General features: G+C 39.5%; 1 protein-coding gene across 1 annotated transcript; it reads left to right on the top strand.

Moving 5' to 3' along the window:
- Nucleotides 1-41: 41 nt before the first annotated feature.
- On the top strand, nt 42-12,654 carry ppil4 (peptidylprolyl isomerase (cyclophilin)-like 4). The gene is made up of 13 exons (XM_085132310.1): nt 42-142; nt 409-476; nt 1,964-2,028; nt 2,113-2,230; nt 2,464-2,606; nt 2,758-2,854; nt 3,620-3,736; nt 3,854-3,978; nt 4,092-4,158; nt 7,509-7,620; nt 7,778-7,874; nt 8,078-8,210; nt 12,236-12,654. The coding sequence occupies exons 1-13, from the start codon at nt 73-75 to the stop codon at nt 12,434-12,436; spliced, it is 1,413 nt and encodes a 470-aa protein (XP_084988436.1). The 5' UTR covers nt 42-72; the 3' UTR covers nt 12,437-12,654.
- Nucleotides 12,655-21,961: the final 9,307 nt, after the last annotated feature.

Genomic DNA, 21,961 nt, shown 5'->3' with positions numbered 1-21,961 from the left:
AACAAAAACATTGAGCACTCAAATGTACTGCGCAGGCGCAGATTTTCTTCTCGCGAGAAGAGGAACGTCAGCATGGCGGTGCTCCTTGAAACGAGTCTGGGCGATATTGTGATCGATTTGTTTACAGACGAAAGGCCTAAAAGTAAGACTACAAAAATTCTTACTCTTGGTGGTAGCTAATTTCTGTAAGCGGCTGCTGGTTGAGTCACTCACTGGGACGTTAAACTACAGAATTAATGGTTGCTAGCTATCGTCGTTAGCATGTTTGCTTCATATTTGTTTTAGTTAACATTAGCCGGTGTTGTGCAAAGTTACCCATACATCGTGTTGCTATAAATACTCTGTTAATAAAGACCTAGTTAATTATAATTACTGTGGCTTAACTTGGACTCTGTGCTCTTTTTCCAGCTTGCTTAAACTTTCTGAAGTTATGCAAGATAAAATACTACAACTACTGCCTCATCCACAATGTGCAGGTAAAGCGAAATGTCCTGTATAAACTTTATGTGGTAGTGAATGGTTCAAATTTGGTTTTCTTTGGGAAACCTCATGCAACCCAGAATACAGCATGTAGTAATAGCGGAAGTTAGATGTAAGTGGTGTTGCATTTGGACCCAGTAACAAGTTAATATAGCAGAATTTAAATTAAATTGAAACTGCATTGTTGCCATAATGGCAAACCAGCATGTAGACGTTACCGTGCAAGAAAGGAAGGTTGGTGTTTCTACTGCTAAGTTTGTTCCATGCGTTCAGACTAGTTGATTAGTCTAGATTTTAATTTCCTTTTAGTACCTCCTTGCTTGTTAGCCACAACTTTCTTGAGACAGATAGTCCTCAGAACTTTATCCATGTTCCCTGGCTCACCTTTATCAGCAGGACAAGTCTCTAAATACTCCCAAACAGTTTACTAGTTACACTTGTCTAGCACCTGCATGGTCGTGCATTCAGTACGTCTCAGTTTTTCTACATGATAAACAAATGTTGTTCTTGTAAATTGAAGGTTTTTTTTCTGTGAAATTACAGAAAACAAGGTTCTGGTAGCTCATAAACGAGGCTCTCCTGTAATTACTTTCTATAGCTGATAATGAATAAAACAGGAACTTTTCTGTCATTTAAATGTCTAACTGCCAGTTAGTTACTTTGGTGTAGCATGAATGGCCATGGGGAAGATCTTTGCAAGCAGGAAAAATACAGTTAAAAGTCCACAATTTATGCCCCTCTTCACATTTTCCAAAGCCAGATCGTATATTTGACACCCCTGCACTAGAGAGATCATATCTTGGCGGGTTTGAGAAAACCTCACTGTTCCCTTGGATGAGCTGGAGTTAGTGGCCGAGCAGTGGGAGGTCTGGTTTTCTCTGCTGCCCATGCAACCCCAATAAGCAGTAGATGGATGGATCACTGGAAGCCTGAACGTCAGAGTATAATTTCATATTAGATTTGTATTTGATATTGTAAAATTAAATGAGAAAAATGTTGTAGCTAAAGTTTTAAAATAACTGGAGTAATTTCATTTCTCATTCCGTTGAGAGTCACCTGTGCATACTCCAGGTATTGCCGCTATAAAGAGACAAAGTTGTTGCTGTCAGCCTGCAGCAAAGTCTAAAAGAAACCTATAAAATTGACACATGCAGCAGTTTGTCAGTTAGATTATTTCATTCAGACATCCGTTATTTTAGCTTCTTCTTGATTTAGTTGTGCTGCCACTGCGTAAAGCAAACCCATTGTCAGGGTTTTAATGCTGCTGGACCACTGGGGGTTTGCCTTTGGGTGTCGCCTGCCAATTATTATTATTATAATTATTATTCATATATTTAATCGTATGTAGACTTTACAGATGTTAAAAGTTTCTACTGAAATCTTCTCCATATTTTTTCAGACTCTAATGAAGATTTTGCACATTTGCTGTCTTTTTCTTCACATTATATGTGTAACATTTCATAACTCTTCATCTTCTTTCCAGAGAGACTTCATCATGCAGTCTGGAGATCCTACTGGCACAGGCCGTGGAGGAGAATCTGTGTATAGGTGAGTCTTATCCGTCTTTTAAGAGAGCAGCAGATTGAGGATGTTGGACAAAAAATAAAGATGCTCTCCATTGTGTCTTATTAGCAAACTGTATGGGGACCAGGCACGCTTTTTTGATCTGGAGAAAATGCCACGCATTAAACACAAGAAGAAGGGGACGGTGTCCATGGTGAACAATGGAAATGATCAGCACGGCTCTCAGGTGAATGAGATGAGCACCCAGTGTTGAGTGCTTTCAGACCAGTAACCACAGAAAAAATACATTATTATTCATCCCCTGTTGGTTAGACCAGATTAGATGATCTATAAACATATTCAACATTCATACAGAAATCATAGATCTGTATGTAATATATATTATAAATACATTTTAAATAATATTTTGCAAGATTGTTTAACATGAGATACTATATCTAGAGGTATGTTTCTTCCTAGTTTCTAATTACCACTGGCGAGAACCTAGACTATCTGGATGGAGTTCATACAGTGTTTGGGGAAGTGACTGAGGGCATGGACGTCCTGAACAAAATCAATGAGGCCTTTGTTGACAAGGATTTTGTCCCATTCCAAGATATCAGGCGAGTCAAGACAAACTGTATTGCACTTGTTTTATCAACTTGAGGAATAATGTTAATGCTGCGTTCATTATCACTTTAATAAAAAAACCTCAGGGCATATTATTATTATTATTATTATCATCATTATTATTATTATTACATTTTGCTGTAGGATAAACCACACAGTGATCCTGGACGATCCGTTCGATGACCCTCCTGACCTACCGGTGCCTGATCGATCGCCTGAACCCACCAAGGAGCAGCTGGATGTGAGTATAGGGCCGCAGCTTCAATTAGATAGATGTTCATAGCAAGATCATAAAGCTAAGGTAAAAAAGATATCTATCTCATATTTGCGATTCTAATTTTAACAAGCTTAAAAGTCAAACACCTTCTTTAACACATCCTGAACTCTCTTAGGCAGCTTGCTTGTTAAAGTTGTTTAAAAGAATATTGATCTTGATGGACATTCAATGCTCTGTTTTGGATGTTGGCTGCCTTCTCTGTCAAGATGACCCCACACTGCCCTGCGGAGTCCAATCCGTGACTGATAGTGTTCTGTTGTGTGTTTTTCTATCTAGGTATGCTTCGACTGCAATGGCAGTGAGTTTGACATCATTGTAATGCTGAAAAATTAAGCTGTTGCCAGTCAGATCCTTTCCAGATGGTTTTTCAGAATCGAACGATACTTTGTTGCGTTAATTGCGTTAACGATAATTCGATCAGTTTTGACAAGATCCCCAACACCACTGGCTGAAACGTAACCCCAAACCATGACAGAGCCTTTGCCATGTTTTACAGATGGCTGTAAGCACATGCTTTCTGAATTGTGTAGAAGTAGTACTTGTACACAGTGCAGTAAAAGAAGCAGCCAATATGCAAAAAACACTTTGAACAGTCGTCAGAAAGCCAGGAGAACTATTGCTCAAAACCACTTTAAAAATTAGGTCTGGCAGCTTGGAAGCAAGATCTAAAGAAATTAGCATGACTTCTGTACAGTACCCTAAGTAAATGCTTCTGCCATGGCTGTGCAGAGTGGCCGTATCGGTGCAGATGAAGTGGTCGATGATACAGATGGGAAAGGAGCCGAGGAACTGGAGGAGAAGCTGAAGGAGAAAGAGGCCAAGACTCAGGCTATCCTGTTGGAGATGGTAAGATAAGGAAACCTGCTCTCAGCTTTATGTTGAAGTGTGTGTGTGTGAGAGAGTTTGCGTGTAAGAAGATGCAAAAAATAAATACTCAAGCTCTTCTGTTGTAAATCCATCCAGGTAGGCGACCTCCCTGATGCAGATGTGAAGCCTCCAGAAAACGTGCTGTTTGTGTGTAAGCTGAACCCAGTGACCACAGATGAGGACCTGGAAATCATTTTTTCTCGCTTTGGATGCATAAAAAGGTGACGCTTCACTCCAAGTACTACAAAGTATCTTGTTTTCCAGTTATTTCTATTTATTACATTTTGCCTTGGTTCTATATTGTCTTCTTCAAATAATCCTTTGTTCTGTGTAGCTGTGAGATCATCAGAGACTGGAAAACTGGAGACTCCCTCTGTTATGCTTTTATAGAGTTTGAAAAGGTAAGTGTCTGTATACTGCAGTGATGACAGTTTAAAGAAAAAGTTCTAGATTTAAGAAAACACTTTTTTCCTCTATAATAATTATATAATCAGTGCATTGTGTTTACTCTATTTATAGTTTTTAGAGATATCGTGATGATCTGTTTTGGTGTCATGAGCTTGAGCCAGGGCACGGTTAGCCTGGTTAGCTTACTGATTAACATGTCCCTAGTGACATGTTTGTGTGTACACATTTGGCATTTCAGTTTGCATGACACAACCAATCTTTAACAGTCTTCCATGTTTCACTGTCCTTTGTGTGATACATATGTGCAGAATGGGGAAGCATATCAGTATCGGTAGAGTAAATACAATAAATTTAGTGAAAGTGATAGATGGGAAAACCCTGGTCAGGAGTAATGGAAATCAGTCATGTTCTTATAGTGACATGTTGTTATCATGCCGTGCCTCAGTGGAGTCGGTATCATAGAGAAGTGAGAACTAAACCCACGATATAAGACTGTGTTTATCATCAAGGTGCTGTCAGCCTGCTATACATTGTGAAAATAAAAACCATAAAATTTTGATTTTGTGGAATTTGCTCCAGGTTATGACTGGTAATGACTTACAACTATTAAAAGGGCAACTCCCTGTGGTAAACTCGTAAATCTACACCATCAGAAGATAACGAAGAACACAATCATGGACTATTAGATTTTTCACTGACTATGGTGAATTATTGATTGAGTGCACTTGGCCTCAGAACATCCCAACACCTGCATGCACACCGCTGGAGCTTTCAGAGGCGTTTCAATCATGTTTCATTTAAAAAACCAAAAAAAAACAAAACAGGTTTAAATTATTTGGGTTAGCATTCGTCCACAAGAGGGCAAAACAATGCAAGGCAGTGCATAACTAATTGTAGAGTCACATATATTGCAACATAAGCGCGTCTTTAAAAAGATCTACAAGCATATGGATTGCAAATGAAACAAACAAAAGAATTATGTTAAATTACATCAAATATATATTTGAAACTTTGAGCGAGCTTTGCTATAAAAATATGGAACAGCAGTTATCTTCCTCAGTGTAAATAATGATCAAACGATCAGTAGGGTTCCTCTGACGTTCACTCAGTGGGATGGTTTCTTCCTGTTAAAGGGGATATTTTTCTTCCCACTGTCACCAAGTGCTTGTGTGATTATCGGGGTTTCTTTCTAATATTGTTAGGTCTTTATCTAACTATATTAAGAGACTTGAGCCCACACTACTTGGGTAGAATTTTTTTTTTTTACTTTTACCATTTTATCCTGTTTTTTATCACCAGTAAATTCATTACGACAAAATATTTCCAAACAGGTTTTCAGGTCTGCACTCACTGGAGGCCTCCAGGCCTAAATCTATCCTCTGTTAGGTTTAAGCAGCAGGGAAATGTTTGGCTCATCTGTGAAACGTGCAAAAGTATGCAGATCTTAATAGGCAGGAAACACTAAATTGTATTTTATTTACTTTACTGGGGAGTTTATCACCAGCTGTTGAGACCTTTATGTGGATCAGCTTATATGTAAGAAGACATAATGGGATATGCAGCAATAGAAATCCAGGATGCTTCTTGATTCAAGCATGTTAGCAAATTACATACAGTACTACGTCTGGGCCCTGTTGTGATCTGTAATTCAATTTGACACCCCAGCTGTTATTGCTAATGTATGTAACTTATACTGTACTGTTACCATTAATTTATACAAATATAAAATGGCTTAAAGGTTAGAACCAAAAAATGTTTTTATAAAAGCAAAAAAACAAATGCAGGTCTGTGTTGTTTACTTCAGTTGTTCAGTTGATGTCCATGTATATGTTCCCTAATTCTTGATTTCTGATTAATGAAAGTTTAAATATTCATTGGTAGTGCTACATGGTGTTGAAATGGGACAAAAAAGCAGGTGCAGTGAATAATTAAACCATTAGAGGGTGATGGTTCGTTTGTTACAGATTAAATGTGTCACACTTTTTACCATTGGCAGTAACATGATTTAAAAAATATGAGGAAATATGAAAAGCTGTTCTTGTATAGGACAATGGAATACGAGTCCCAGCCAAGGGTTTTTCCCTTATGATTAGCAGAGAGGTTTCGTGCCATGTAATCTCTGTCAGTAGGGAGGATACCTTTGCCTATCATTCTTATTTAAGGAGTTTGGCACTTAATGTCAAATTCTCCTCAAGGTCTTTTCTTCTTCTCAGATATCTGATAGTAGGCACTGATAATGGTTCTTATTGGAAAACCTTGCTGTTGTTTAGAGGGTTTCTTACTGTTTGCTTAGTTCATTAATGTTGAGAACATCTGTTTTTTCTTTTCTTATTTTTGGAAAAGCAGATTTTTGCTTTTTAAAAGCTGAAAATAATCACAAATATTGTAAAGAATAATAGATTATTTATCATTTTTAGTCAAATATCTACAGATTACTGCTGTCTTTTGGTTTCAGTTTCCAGTAACTTAACGTTTTATCAAAACTCGATCTTGATTCATGTTTCACATGACTTGTTTCACATGACAAAAACATCTGTGCATGTCGTTACATGCACAGATGTTTTTGGACTATTCATATTGAAGCTTTAGCATTAGTGGTTTGCTCTTGCATGTATTTTGGAGCCAGACGTGTCCATATTTAGGCCAAAACGTATTAACAGCTTACGCTAGCTAGCTAGGTTATGAAGTTGCATCTATATATTAGGGTGTCTGTTTACATTCAGTGCACACAATATAAAATACTAAAAGTTCAGTCACCAAAACTGAACCACAAACCTTTTATACCACTTGAATCACCCAATGAGATGTATTGCTTTGTCAGATAAATTCATTAATAATGCTACAACAGTACAAACACACTGGAGAAGACGAGTTCAGAATTAGCAGAGGTGGCTTAATTCCTACAGAAACGCCCACTGCAAAGCTGTTATGAAACTGAAAACTGTCTATAGGCCAAGATGATTTTTGTACCAAATAGCATTACTGCAGTCTGTGGAGAATAACTTGCTTTTGAAGTCAGCCTCAAGAGGCCATAAGAGGAACTCCAGTTTTTGAAACTTCGGTGCTGGTAGACGTTGCCATTTGGTCTGCACATGCAAACGTCCTGGTAGGAGGGGGTCTTCAGTTTAATGTGTGTTATATAACCTAGATTATAATGTTGAGCAAAGTAATCAGGACTACAACTTTTACCATTATCGAGCAGCTTTACTACCAGTTTTTTTTTGTTTTTAACTGAAGAAGCTTCTCGGATGAGAGGTGAAATGTCTTCAAGCAACTTAAAGAAGTCCAGACACTTTTCTTTCCAAGCTCCTTAGATTTACTGTGGGGGTTTTTTTCTCCACAGCAAGAAGACTGTGAGAAAGCTTACTTCAAAATGGACAACGTGCTCATTGACGACAGACGCATTCACGTAGACTTCAGTCAATCAGTTGCAAAGATCAAATGGAAAGGGAAAGGTAATGAAGCTGAAGGCTTTGTGGTTTGCATGTTAGTTTATGTTGTTTAAAGTGCACCAGTTACACCAAAGTTTCTGTCATTAGTGGTGTTGTTCTCCCTTTGTATTACCACACCTTTTCATTAGCCGTGACCTTCACTGCTTTCTCCGTTTCCTAGGGGGGAAATACACTAAAGACGACTTCAAAGCTTATGAGAAGGATGTAGAGAATCGATCCAAACTGGCTCTCAAGGATCAGGTGAAGCCAAAACAAGAGTATCCTTGTGCGTCAATAGGCTGGGATTGAGTTTTCCAGTTTTTCCACTTCGTGCCACAACATATCATTCTGCAGTACATGCCAGCTGCTATGTGCTTTTTCTTCTTTCTTTTTTTTCCTTTTCTTTTCCCGGTTTGAGTTGGCAGAGCTTTCAGAACTGACTGTCTCAACTTCCTGGAGATTTCCATAACTCAGGTAAAAGTTCCAAGTACAACCTGATAATCGAGGAAGAAGAGGAGGCACCGAGTCATCGGCACTCTGAGAAGAAACATAAAGAGAAGAGGCACCATCATCATTCAGATGATGAGGACAGCAGGAAGTCCAAAAAGCGCAAGGTAATAATATTATTTGAATAATATTCAGAAACTGCTGGTCTACTGGGATGTTTCCACAAAATAGTCTCTAGAGTTTACTGAGAATGTTCCAAAAAACAGAGAGTATACATTGATCACAGAAGCAACCTTTTGGGATTTACTTATCTGGATGACTGAGCATGCATTGAGACATATACACTGATATGCAATTGTCTGTGTAAAAATGCCTTGTTGGTGTCAAAGGTCAGAAGACAATGGCAACACTCCATTTTCCCACTTATTTAACAGGGTAACACATGGTAATGAACATCGGTATACCAAACACATAAAGTGTAATCATGTCAGATCATCGGAAAACTGCTCATTTACAACTGCAGTCTCGGAGCAGGTTGCATTAAACTTTATAATAAACAAAAAACCATAGAGATATATGGCAAAAACAAAAAGCATGAATAGACACAAATGAGTTAAAAGTGGTCACAGATGTGGTTTGCCAATGTTTAGAATAAGCTTTTAACAGTATGTGGAGTGCTCCTTTATTGCCACTGGTAAACTATTCTAATATTTAGTTCCCTTTAGTGACAGCACAGTTTGTCCACGTGCAGTGCACTTATAGGTGTCGTGCTGTTTGAGAAAAATATGCTAGTATCAAAGTATCACTTCCAGTCAGGCAGGTGCTCATTTCAGAATCAAACCGAGGTAACTGTGAGTCACTAGTCCTGAATTTTGAATATTTGACTTTCTGCGGGGTGGGGACAGGATGCTGTCCTGTGGCAACCTACATAACTCTGGTTTTGGCATCTTTGATCATCATCTGTGAAGGATCACGGTCCTACACAGTTATATTCATAAAAAGCATGTCCCGGTCATAGTTTCTTTTCTTTTTTGGTTTTCCTTTGTTTTAAAGAGTAGCAGAGCGGTTCATGTTAAAGTAAAGCATAACTTCTTTAGCTATAAAATTCATGTTGAATTTTCTGAGGGATTAAACCATCTTAACCCAGTGGTAAAGAGAGTTAGTCATACTAGCTGCTGTATTTTGTATCATTATAGAAATATAAATTTCACACAGCAGATGAAGGTATTACGTGTTCCAAGAGTTATCATCAGTACTTGTGCTGATAACACTTGGAGTAGTAAAAGAATATTACCATGAAACGGAGGCAGAGGGGGATGCGTGCCTCTACATGAGGTGACAGTTCACCTTTATTAAAGACTAACTGGATCGTTTAATTAACATACAGTTATTATTATTCTGTCAGTGCGCCCCAGGGCAGCTGTGGCTACAATGTAGCTTGCCATTGCCAGTGTGTGAATGTGTGTGTGAATGGGTGAATGACTGAATGTAGTGCAAAGTGCTTTGGGGTCCTTAGGGACTGAGTAAAGCGCTATACAAATGCAGGCCATTTACCATTTATTATCATGTTATTTCTTGTGCACATATAACTGCTTTAACCTGGTACGGGTTGTGACTTTTTCAAAAAGAAAACAGACACTCTGATATATCAGTGATGAAAGTAATTGCTGAAGAAAATAGTTACACATCTCCCACTCACTCAACCAGATACCTCCAATAAGTTGATTTCTACTTATAGATTACATGGATTATAAATAGTCAGTCTATATTGTTATACACAGTAAATATATTAATATTGAGAAAAGTTTTCTAAAGGAGTTTAGAAGCTTGTAATCACAGGCTCTACTGCCCATGTCACATCCAGCTAACATAATAACAATGCAGGAGATGTGTAAGAGAGTAAGCAGCAGTCAGGCCTGAAAATGTGTTGCACTTGTTTAACTGATGATCAGACGATTCGAGCACCTCTGTAATAGCAGAGGTTTTGGTTGTGTGTGGGCCTGAACTGTTCAAGAGAGTGTTATCACCGCACCACAGAGGAAAGATATCGGTAAAGGTTTTAGAGAAGCAAGTCTGGGAAAGGTTATAAGGTCATTCCCAACTATTTGAATTCCACCATGGACAATAAGATGGATTATTCACAAGTGGAAAAGACAGTTGTCAGTGATTCAGAGATTGGACCTCCCAGCAATGCTCTGAGAAACTGTAAAAAACACAAGAGGTACATCTCATTATACGAGCCTCAGATAACGTGTCAAAGGTCAAAGGTCATTACAGTTCACTTGGCAAAAGACTGAACCAGTATGGATTATTTAGATCAGGGGTGTCCAACTCCAGGCCTCAAGGTCCTGTAGGTTTTAAATGTGTCCTTGAACCAATACATTTGATTTAAATGGCTAATTTACCTCCTCGACATGTCTTGATGTTCTCCAGAGGCCTGATAATGAACTAATCATTTGATTCACGTGTGTTGACCCAGGGACAACACACCTGCAGGACACCAACCCTTGAGGCCTGGAGTTGGACATCCCTGATTTATATTCGACACACACAGTCGAATATAAATATTTGACAGAAATCTTCCTCGTTAGGTGATGGGCTCACTGTCAGTTACAACCGTCCCTGACTGTGTTTTACAGCGTCTGTGTTTACAGGCGAGGAGTTACCTGGCTGGCTGCCTAATTAGGTTATGAAGTGATCGACTCCATTGTTTACACACCGACCTTTGATATCTGGAGTTTCCTCGTTTCTATTAAAACCATCTGTCAGTGTGTAGCCCAGCACATTGTGGACAGTCTGTTGATTGTGTTAAAAACCGTTTGTTCTCATTTCTGCAATGACTCCACAAAAACATGTGTCTCACATGTTCAGCTGCTTCATATGGAATTTAATAGTCAGCATGTTTTTCACAGATGGTATCAGATGTCAAGATAGCCCCAGCTTTTCATGTGATGTGTTTCCTTGTTTCTTTGGTTAATTATACATTTGCCCAGTCAGTATTTAATTTAATTATTCTCCTAAGATCTTCATTTCTAGGCTCTTTTGCCTAGAAAAGAGCCCAGTGTATCAACACCTCCACAGGGAAAAGAATGGAATAGATTGGTTGTTTTTATTTTTTACAACTTTGGATGTGGAGTGAAACCAGTCAGGACAGAATTCATTGCAATATTTATATCATTTATATCATTGCATTTGTGTAACTGCTCTACTCATGTTTAAGTATAGCAGTAAATACTAACACTCAAACATTTATGGTCATTTTTAAAAGAAAAGAAATACACTGTTGTTTTTGTAATGTGACATTGATCAAGTCTTGTTGTAAATATACATTTTTACAGCATGACTTGCAATTCTTTTGGCTCTTGAACTTGTGTCTAATGTATAATAGTGTCAGACAATATGTGGATCTTTCAGTCATGTCATAAATAGCCTCAGTGTATGTAAAAGGTTAACTTAAAGGTCATATTAAAGGGATTTTTCTGGATCAGAAGGAGTCCTTGCAGGACTTCCTGCCCACCGACAGTAAATAATTAGTCGTTTACTTTATTTGAGAGAAACCTGCATTTTCCTGTTATGTCTGAACTTTGGATAAACAAAAACAGCTCGTGCATGAATAAATCCAGCCCTACCTGAAAAACAAAGACAAAATAAGATTCTTGGAAAATATTTTCCCGAGTGCCTGAGAAACACTCATTTCCCAGAGATGCCATGGGTCCGAGGGGAAAGTAACAACGTATACCTTGTAAAAGCGAAACATGAAATTTGTTCCTGTGCGTTATCTGTCAGGTCTCATCTTGTGTCAATCCTTTTGACTGATACTTGTTCTCAGGCTTACAAGTTGAACATAACTCTTGGTTGACTGACGTCATTTTCAGTTACTGCAAATTTATTTCCTGCATGACACACGCCTTCAGAATCTCCTGAAACTGAAACAGTTTATGAGCTGATTGCTAGCCTAGCAGCATTAAGGCTGCAAACCACCCTCAGGATGCTTTGTACAACACGCTGGAAACCGGGTAATAATAGAGCTTATTGTTCCATACGTATGCAAATCCTACAATTGTGTACTGATGAAAATATATTAAATACTAGTAACCAAAAGAGAGAAGAGAACATTTTTTGTAGCTTTCTCTTTATGGACTTAAAGACGAGCTGCTTTACTGAACATACTCTGCCTCTCCTTCTTTTCCAGGACAGTGAGGAGGGCAGGCGGGACAGAAAGGGAGGTCGCCAGCGTTCACGCTCACGATCTCGCTCCAGAGACAGGGACCACAAGCACAGCAAGTCCCGGGTCAAACATGGGAAAGAGGGGCACGATAAAGGCCACAGGGACAGGAGCCGCAGTCGCTCTCCCAACAGGTCCAAGGACAAGGAGAAGAGTAGATACAGATGAGGGAGGACGAATGAGATATATATGTATTTGGACCACAGCCACTGAACTGTGATCATCATGAAATTTCTGAATATTCATCATCTTAAACTTTCTCTTAAATCACTTGATCTTGACTTTTAGGGAACTAGTTGGGTGATTATCAGGTTTTTGTCACGTCGTCTAGATCGGCACTAAGAAATGTTTTTTTATATGTGCATTAAAAGTTCACTGTAACGAGGTTTTTATTTAATTACTTCTTTCACTTCATTTGAATGCCATGACAGATGTCACCGAATAAGTGTTGTTTACTTCCTTTCCTTGAACCCCACACATTTTTTTTTAGAACAAAAGTGGTAAATGATTAATATCCAACCTTCAACTTTCTGACTGTGCGGTCTTTTACATTTAGAAAATGTCAACATGGAAAATTGCTGGGTGGTGTAATCAGACTGCTGAGGGAATTCACTGGTGTCTCCCTCCACCCACCTCCTAGATCTGGGGTCATACCGTAGCTCAAAATGCCACTCAGTTGCCATCAATTAAAAGCCCGCAAGGGGAATATTTGAGGTATTATCATTGTGGTCTTCGGTTAATATAGGTTACTAATGAAAAGAAGATGAAAGGATAAAAGCAAATGCTGAAATAAAAACGTCATGACTGTAAGCTGATTTTAGGCCTGTTGATGTGCCACGAGGTTTGTTTGTAACTGTGGACAGGTGGCTACCACAGACTAAAATTTGCTCCCCACACAAAGCTGCATGGCGTTGCTGTGGTTAGCGCTGCACCACAAGAAGGTTCCTGCTTCTAACCCTGGCTGCAGCCTTTTACGTGTGTTTGGGTTTCCTGCAAAAACGTACGAAAATGTAGGGCAAGCTTATTATAGCTAACTAAACTAAAATTAGTGTGAAAAAATGTTTGAGTTCGCAATAAAAGCCAGACTTTTAAAAAGACTGTTGACTTCCTGATGAGGCTTTTATGCACATGTTTATTGAGACTTGGGATGTTTGTGATGACTGTGAGTGATTGCTCCCACATATACCCTCTGTATAATAATAAAAAGACTAAAACTAACACAATTAAACCAAAATGAAACATTTACAAACAATCAGAACTAAACTGAAACAAGCAAACCCACTCTGGAAACTGACTGAAACTAAACTGAATAGGAAAGTTTAAAAGTCAAAATGAATGTGAAAAAAACAAACAAACTAAAACTCTGTTTTATGTATGATCTGTTTTAATGGGGCTATAAGTAGGCCATAAAATTCTAAATCATTCTACTGTACATCTCACAAAGTTAGAATAGTAAAATTATTATTGTAATTTAATTTTTTAAAAGGTAAACTTCATATGTTCTACATTTATTACACATGAAATCTTTCAAATATTTTCTTGTTTTTACTTTGATGATGATCACCAGTTAATCCAAGTGCAAGTCTGCGGGAGGAACCCAGAGAGAACCCACGCAGACACAGGGAAAACATGCAAGCTTCACACAGGAAGGTCCCGGCCAGACGGTTGATTCAAACCTCAGAGACAACAGTGCTAACGGTGTTTGAGTAAAAAATCTTCAAACGAGATGAGTACTGAGTGCTCTCAGTCTAGTTAACTGTCATGGGGAAAATTTCTACCTGGTGATTACTGACTCCCTCCATAAGAAGGTTAAGTCACAGAAGGTCAAAGGATTTTAACGGAAAGTTGACTGAAAGGGAAAAATGTGGTAGGAAAAGTTGCCCAAGCATCACGGATGACCGCAGCTTTGAAAAGATCGTTAAAAGTTGATTCAAGAACTTTGGTGAACTTTACAAGGAGTGGACTGAGGCTGGTGCCCAGTAGCGGTTATTGATACGGGCGGTTGCCCGGGGCGACATCACGCCCATTTACTCGTACTCATGCTTCCCGACGTCATGCCAGCGCATATTGGGAATGTCATAGGCACCGATCGGTTTTCTATCGCCCATTTGCTGGGAGTAAGTGTGCCTGCTGCTTGCGGCACAGGGAGGAGAGGGTGGGGCGGCGGGGGATTCTCTGGCTGGCTGGAGCAGCATCTAATAACCAACTCGCAAAATAAAACAAAATAAAAACAAACCACAATTCCAGCGTAGAAAAGAGCGTGTATAAAAAGGGTGTAACTATTGCAGTGTTTACAGTGGTGCTTTTTGGTAATCTCAGTCTCTCACTGAACGTGCTCCTGTGATTGGCCAGCATATCATGGAGTGGGTGGGAGATATTATCCAACAATTTACAATCCTTAATATGTTTTGTGTGTGTGTGTGTGGGGGGGGGGGGGCAGAGGGGGTGTTCGCCCAGGGCACCGAACAGGCTAGGACCGCCACTGCTGGTGCCAGTGCATCATGAGTAACTACACACAGGTGTCTTCAGGAAAACTGTCACATTCCCGATATGAAGCACGTGATGTCAGAAGTGTCAGAAAAGGTACTGCACTGTTACTCAGTGGTTCTTTTCATAGAGGGAAAAAGTTCAGAAAGTAAGAAGTGCAGATGCACATAATCTAGCAGGACTAGAGACCTGCCCAAAGCTGCTACCAAATTGTTGGTTGACCGGCAAACTCACCTGGCCGGCACAGATAATCGATGATTTTTGAGAGAACACATGGCACCAAAATACAGATAAGCTTAAGGATATTTTTAAAGCCATGTCATGCTACAGAGATGCAGTAGTAAAGGAGTGTGTTGCGTGTGTGTGATTGATCTTATCTGGTAGACATATTCTACCAGATCTCAGATTTTGTTGCCCTGGAACCCACTATAAGCAAAATTTAAACAAAATGTTTGAAATATTTAACTTTTGATGTAATTTATATATAATATATGAAAGTTTGCCTTTTTTAATTCAAAGTGATTACCTTTCTCACAGCATTCAAATTCATTTCATTCCAATAAGCTCAAAAATTTGGGCCTATATTCTTGAAGCTTCCCCAAAAAGCGAGTTGCTCCTTGTGAAGTATAGACATAATCTTCTTAGTGTTGTCAATATCGATAAAAACTAAACCATTCCCCTGTTAATATAAGATGGTAAGTCATCATCCATCCATCTGGGTCCACTTATCCTTATCAGGGTGGAGGGTGCGCCGGAGCCTATCCCATCTACAACAGTGCGAGAGGTGAGGCACAGGCGAAGTCAGTAAAGAGAACAGACTATAACTATTAGCGTGTGATTGGGCTATTGTGCCTTGCCGCTGAGGTTAGAGTTTTAACCCCTTCCCTGCTCAGAGTCTTTTCACTTGTGCAAGAGAACTATGCTGGAATTTTTTAGGCTAAGTTAGGAGGTACCCACATTTGGTCACGAGGGTATGTGGATACAGGCCCTGCTGCACAAAATCCAAAAGAACTGGGATTTGGTTATCTTAGAGATGGAGACTACGTAAACAGAAAAAGGCAACCGTTGCCAATATGAGGCAGTTGGAGAACCACCTTTCATCAGCTAGACAGATTAACCATAATCAACCTGAAAGCAAGCTGTAATATCCAGAGGGTGGGCTGAACCACACTTAGTACAGTTTTGTATTTGTGTGGATGTATGAGTAAGAGGTTAAGACCCTGGTCAGATAAATGTATTCTAAGTATCTCTGCTGCTAGACTTGTCTTCTTGTGTCATGTTTCCAAGTATCACTTGAGAACTGAAAAAACAAACTCTGACAAACTGACAGTAATTCAAAGTTGATAGGCAGGCAATTAAACCTCTTGTCCTCTGTTCTAACCATAAGGTTTCAGGTGTTATAAAATTACAGGTAAAAAGTTGCTTCTCAAATGACATTGACTGAGCCAATTGTTATGATGGAGCTGCAAGCCATAGCTTGATGGTGAGAATATTACAGGAATCCAGCTGAGGCAAAGTTTGGATTCGCCTGTGAAAAAGTGATAAATATAATTAATGATAATTACAGAGCGCAATTAAAGTATGACATGAAAAATATGAACACAAAAAGCATTCAGCTATGCCAGAATACCAGTTCTCAAAGTAAACTCTTGTGTGTTTGGGAAATGTTACAGAAATCTGAAGGACAGATTTTGTGTCAATTATAACCCAAGAATGTGTCTTATGTCAAAATGAAAGTGCAGCTGTAAACCTTTTAAAATGTTGGTAAATTAATTGTGTTTCTTAGTGGTCTTTTTTTTATCAGATCACCATCAGATCCACAGGTAATAATCCAATAAAATGAGTCATTAGACAACAAAAGTATTTAAAGTCTTATGCAGGACGTGGATTATCCTTAATATGTCTTTGTAGGGTTTTATACTTCTCTAGAATTATTGAGAAATGACTATTCTAAGTAAAGCTAACCACAAACACAACATTAGTAATCTCTTGATCAAGACATGTAACTCTTAAGAAAGAGTTACCACACAATGTTTTGAATTCCCCAAATACACATGTTGATTTGTAGGTGGTGAGGAGATGTGCGGTGAGCAGTAATGGAACTAAAGGGTGAACCCGTAGGAACTGAAAGAAGAGAGTGGAAAAAAAGGGTTGCACTACTTCACACCCCCGAGTGGAACCACTGGTAGACTTCCCCAGCTGCCTACGCTGTGTACTCACCCCCTTATCACCTTTATCCTGTAAACATCACAGCAATAATGCTGCACACACTGACGGGGACGGGGTGCGACTGCTTTAAACATAGCTACTATAGAAATATCGCTGAAGTGATTGATGACGGTGTTCAACCCTAAGATTTTCACCTGTGGCTTGAGCGTTGTTCCCTGATGTTTAGCTCTCTTACACGTTTTAGCAGCATGTTAAAAAAAGATACAAACCTGTGAGAAATGAAATGTTGTGACTGCTGAATGAGAAGCTGTCATTCAGTCCTGCCAGTCCAAATTTGTTTGCTTTACTGTTGTATGTGTATGTGGGCATTTATTTTGAATTCAAGTAAAGTATGAAACTGAAAAGATGATTATTTCAGCGTTATTGCTGTAATTGGTCATTACAGCAATAAACAAGTCAAACTGTGGGTTTTACTTTAACTGTGTACAGCTCTGATTTCACACAGAAGGCATGGGAACTGAAGGGTACTTAAGTATTTGAAACTATTTCAGGCTCTGTTTGGGGTTGCAGATGCACAGCTAAATGCAGCAAAAGGCAATGCAAGTACAGTGAAAGGAAGCTGCTCCTCCTACACATTCTCAGTGGCTTCATATGTTGCCTCAAGAAAATGTATTATGGATCGGATAAGACCATTAGACTGCTGAGAAGTCCTGTCCTCTTTTAGAAGGTTTTAGAAGATATCAGTTTTTCTTGTCTTCAGTACCGGTGTTCCTACTCATAAAAAATAATTATTTGGGGCATTTTTTTTTAGTAAAATGTTACATTATTTTTGGTTACTCCTCAGCCTGGCCTACAAAAATGCCAGTTAAAAATATGCATACATCCAGAAAGAATTCCCAGCACTTGCTCCATATGTTACAGCTTTTTTCCAAAATGGATCAAATTCATTTTTCACCTCAAAACTGTGCGATAATAATAATAATAGTAACAACAACAACAACAACAATAATAATAATAATAATAATAATAATACAATTTTATTTATATAGCACCTTTCTAGACAGAGTCACAAAGTGCTGCACATAAGATAATAAATAATAAAAGGTAAAACAGACAATATAAAACAGGCAAAAATTAATCAAAAGCGGTTTTAAAAAGGTGAGTTTTGAGTTGTTTTTTAAAAACAACTGCTGAGTCCACAGTTCTTAAGGTTTGGGGGAGAGAGTTCCACAACCTAGGGGCCACAGTGGCAAAAGTTCTATCATCCTTAGTTCTCATCTTAGTCTTTTTTATAGCAAGTAAGCCTTGATCAGATGACCTCAGGGACCTGCTGGGGACATAGGGCTATAGCAGTTCAGAGATGTAGACTGGTACTAGTCCATGCATGGCTCTAAATGTCAAGACCAGGATCTTGAAATGGACTCTAAATTCCACAGAAAGCCAGTGTAGCTGAGATAACAATGGTGTCACATGTGAATACTTAGAAGATTTTGTCAAAAGCCTTGCTGCAGCGTTTTGCACAACCTGCAGACGATCCAGAAAACCTTTGCTTAGACACATAAACAGTGAGTTACAATAGTCCAAGCGTGAGGAAATAAATGCAAGTATAGCAATCTCCAGTTCAGAGCGAGATAAAATCGGGCTAGCTTAGCCACATTTCTTAAATGATAAAAACAAGATCGAACCAGAGAATTCACATGCCCATCCAATGTGAGAGTCGAGTCAAAAGTGACACCTAAATTCCTGATAGAGGATTTAACATACACTGAGAGAGGACCAAGGGCTTTCACTATCTGGGATAAAAATCTGTCCGGAGCGCATATGAGGACTTCGGTTTTCCCCTCACTGAGTTGGTGGAAATTTGCAGCCATCCAACATTTGATCAAATCTAAGCAATCATTCAGAAGCTGAAGCTTAGATAAATCATGGGGCTTAAAAGAGATGTACAACTGAATATCATCAGCATATCAGTGATAAGAAATGTCCTCAAAAGAGCCCATTATATGCTGGAGGGGGAGAAGATATATTAAAAACAATAAAGGCCCAAAAAACGAACCCTAAGGGACACCACAAGCAAGGGTGGTAGAGGATGACCTAAAATTGGAGACCACCACAGAAAAGGATCGGTGATGGAGATATGAGGAGAACCACTGTAAGGCAGTTCCAGATACACCAACCCAATGATTAAACCTTTCAAGGAGGATGTGGTGGTCAACAGTGTCAAAAGCCAATGTGAGGTCCAACATAGGTAGGACAGAGCATTTTCCTGCATCATTACTCATCAAAATGTCATTTGAGACCCTAAGAAGGGCTGTCTCCGTGGAGTGAGCGCTGCGAAAGCCGGACTGAAACTTATCGCAAATGCTATGTTTTTCCAGAGCTGCTATAAGTTGCTTAGCCACAACCTTTTCTAGCAGTTTAGCAATTAATGGTAATTTGGAGATTGGTCTATAGCTGCTCCAAAGAGAAGTTTCTTTTAAAAGTGGGAGAATAGCAGCATTTTTTAAATAAACTGGAACTATACCAGACACGGTGAAGAGTTGATTAGAGTGAGCACAGATGGACCAATAGCCTGGAAGACATCTTTGAATAATGATGCAGGTACAATGTCAAGAGAACAAGAGAGTGCTTTCACTGAATTCACTAGTTTGACCAGCTCAGGTAGTGAAACAGGAGAGAAAGTATCCAAAATGAAGGGTCAAGATGGGGTAGAGATCGACATAACAGGTGCTAAATGAGAAAAATGAGAAAAAAAGCTTTGCTTGAAATAAAAATGTATGCATCCTGTTTTCCCTGATCATCTGTTAGATGATTCTATAACTTGATTAGTGTGCACCTGTGGTGAATCCAACTGATTGGACAGAATGTGGAAAGGCACACACCTTTTCATATAAGACCCCATAGAGGACGGTGGATATTAAATTCTCCAAAAAGGGCCAGGGGATGAAGGGAATAACAATAAAGATAAAATTGACATTTTGCTGTGTAGCAGAGACATGCAATGTGTTTGTACTATACCTATATGTACCATCTCTTGTTAATGTAAAGGGAAATTTATAATATAGTACTGTGAATATTACATAATATATATGCAACCATCCATCCATCTTCTCCGCTTATCCAGGGTCACAGGGGCAGCAGCCCAAGCAGAGAAGCCCTGATCTCCTTCTTCCCGGCCACCACCTCCATCTTGTCTGGGAGAACACCAAGGCATTACCAGGCCAGCCGAGAGACATAATCCCTCCAGCGTGTCCTGGGTCTGCCCCGGGGCCTCCTCCCAGTGGGACATGCCCTCTGCCAGGAGGCATACTTCCAGATGCCCGAACCATGCTCCTGTTGATGGCATCAGTTCACCAGGGCCTCTGCTCCTGGCCACTGCCCAACACACAATGCACACGACCCCTACGGTGCCTATTGTGGGTGGTGGGCCTACAGGAGGTTGGGCTTATGATCCTTTTTCAGGCTGTGCCCGAATGGGCCCCATGGACTAAGATGCTTGCCCTCGGGCACCCTCCCCGGGCCTGGGTCCAGGAGGGGCCCCAGTAACCCTATCCCGGACTGAACTGTTCCCTCGATGTTCTACTCATAGAGGTCATTTAAATCGCTCTTTGTCTGGACCAGTTTGCCATGGGTGACCCTAAAAGCCCCCCGACAACATAGCCCCCGGGATCCCTGGGACACACAAACTCCTCCACCATGATAAGGTTAACATATGGCATAGAAACTGAACATTTAACAGTGTTTCCTGAAAACCCTCTCCTGTCTGATCATTTCTTGATAACATTTACATTTACAATAATTGATTACGCAGCAGTGGAGAGTAGACTTTATCAAAGTAGATGTCTTTCTGAAAGCGCTGTAACTAAGTTTAAGAATATAATCCAGCCACTGTTATCATCGTCAATGCCCTGTACCAACACAGAGCAGAGCAGCTATCTGAACGCTACCCCAACAGAGGTCGATTATCTTGTTAATAATTTCACCTCCTCACTACGTACGACTCTGGATACTGTAGCTCCTGTGAAAACTAAGGTCTCTAATCAGAAGTACCTGACCCCGTGGTATAATTCTCAAACACGTACCCTAAAGCAGATGACTCGTAATCTGGAGAGGAAATGGCGTGTCACAAATTTAGAGGATCATCATTTAGCCTGGAGAAATAGTTTGTTGCTTTATAAGAAAGCCCTCCGCAAAGCCAGAACAGCTTACTACTCATCACTGATTGAAGAAAATAAGAACAACCCCAGGTTTCTCTTCAGCACTGTAGCCAGGCTGACAAAAAGTCAGAGCTCTGTTGAGCCAACCATCCCTTTAACGTTAACTAGTGATGACTTCATGAACTTCTTCACAAATAAATTTTTATCATTAGAGAAAAAATTACCAATAATCATCCCACAGATGTAATATTATCTACAGCTACTCTTAGTTCCATTGATGTTAAGTTAGACTCTTTTTCTCCAATCGATCTTTCTGAGTTAACTTCAATAATTACTTCCTCCAAACCATCAACGTGTCTTTTAGACCCCATTCCTACAAAACTGCTCAAAGAAGTCCTGCCATTGATTAATTCTTCGATCTTATATATGATCAACCTATCTCTAATAATCGGCTATGTACCACAGGCCTTCAAGGTGGCTGCAGTTAAACCTTTACTCAAAAAGCCATCTCTAGACCCAGCAGTCTTAGCTAATTATAGGCCAATCTCCAACCTTCCTTTCATATCAAAAATCCTTGAAAGAGTAGTTGTCAAACAGCTAACAGATCATCTGCAGAGGAATGGTTTATTTGAAGAGTTTCAGTCAGGTTTCAGAGTTCATCACAGCACAGAAACAACTTTATTGAAGGTTACAAATGATCTTCTTATGGCCTCTGACAGTGGACTCATCTCTGTGCTTGTCCTTCTTGACCTTAGTGCAGCATTCGATACTGTTGACCATAATATCCTATTAGAGCGATTAGAACATGCTGTAGGTATTACAGGTATTGCACTGCAGTGGTTTGTATCATATCTATCTAATAGACTCCAATTTGTGCATG

The sequence above is a fragment of the Neolamprologus multifasciatus genome, chromosome 15 (assembly GCF_963576455.1).
Source record: "Neolamprologus multifasciatus chromosome 15, fNeoMul1.2, whole genome shotgun sequence".
NCBI classification, from domain to species: Eukaryota; Metazoa; Chordata; class Actinopteri; order Cichliformes; family Cichlidae; genus Neolamprologus; species Neolamprologus multifasciatus.
The sequence above is the reverse complement of the archived record's forward strand: the minus strand, read 5'-3'. Positions and strand labels throughout refer to the sequence as shown.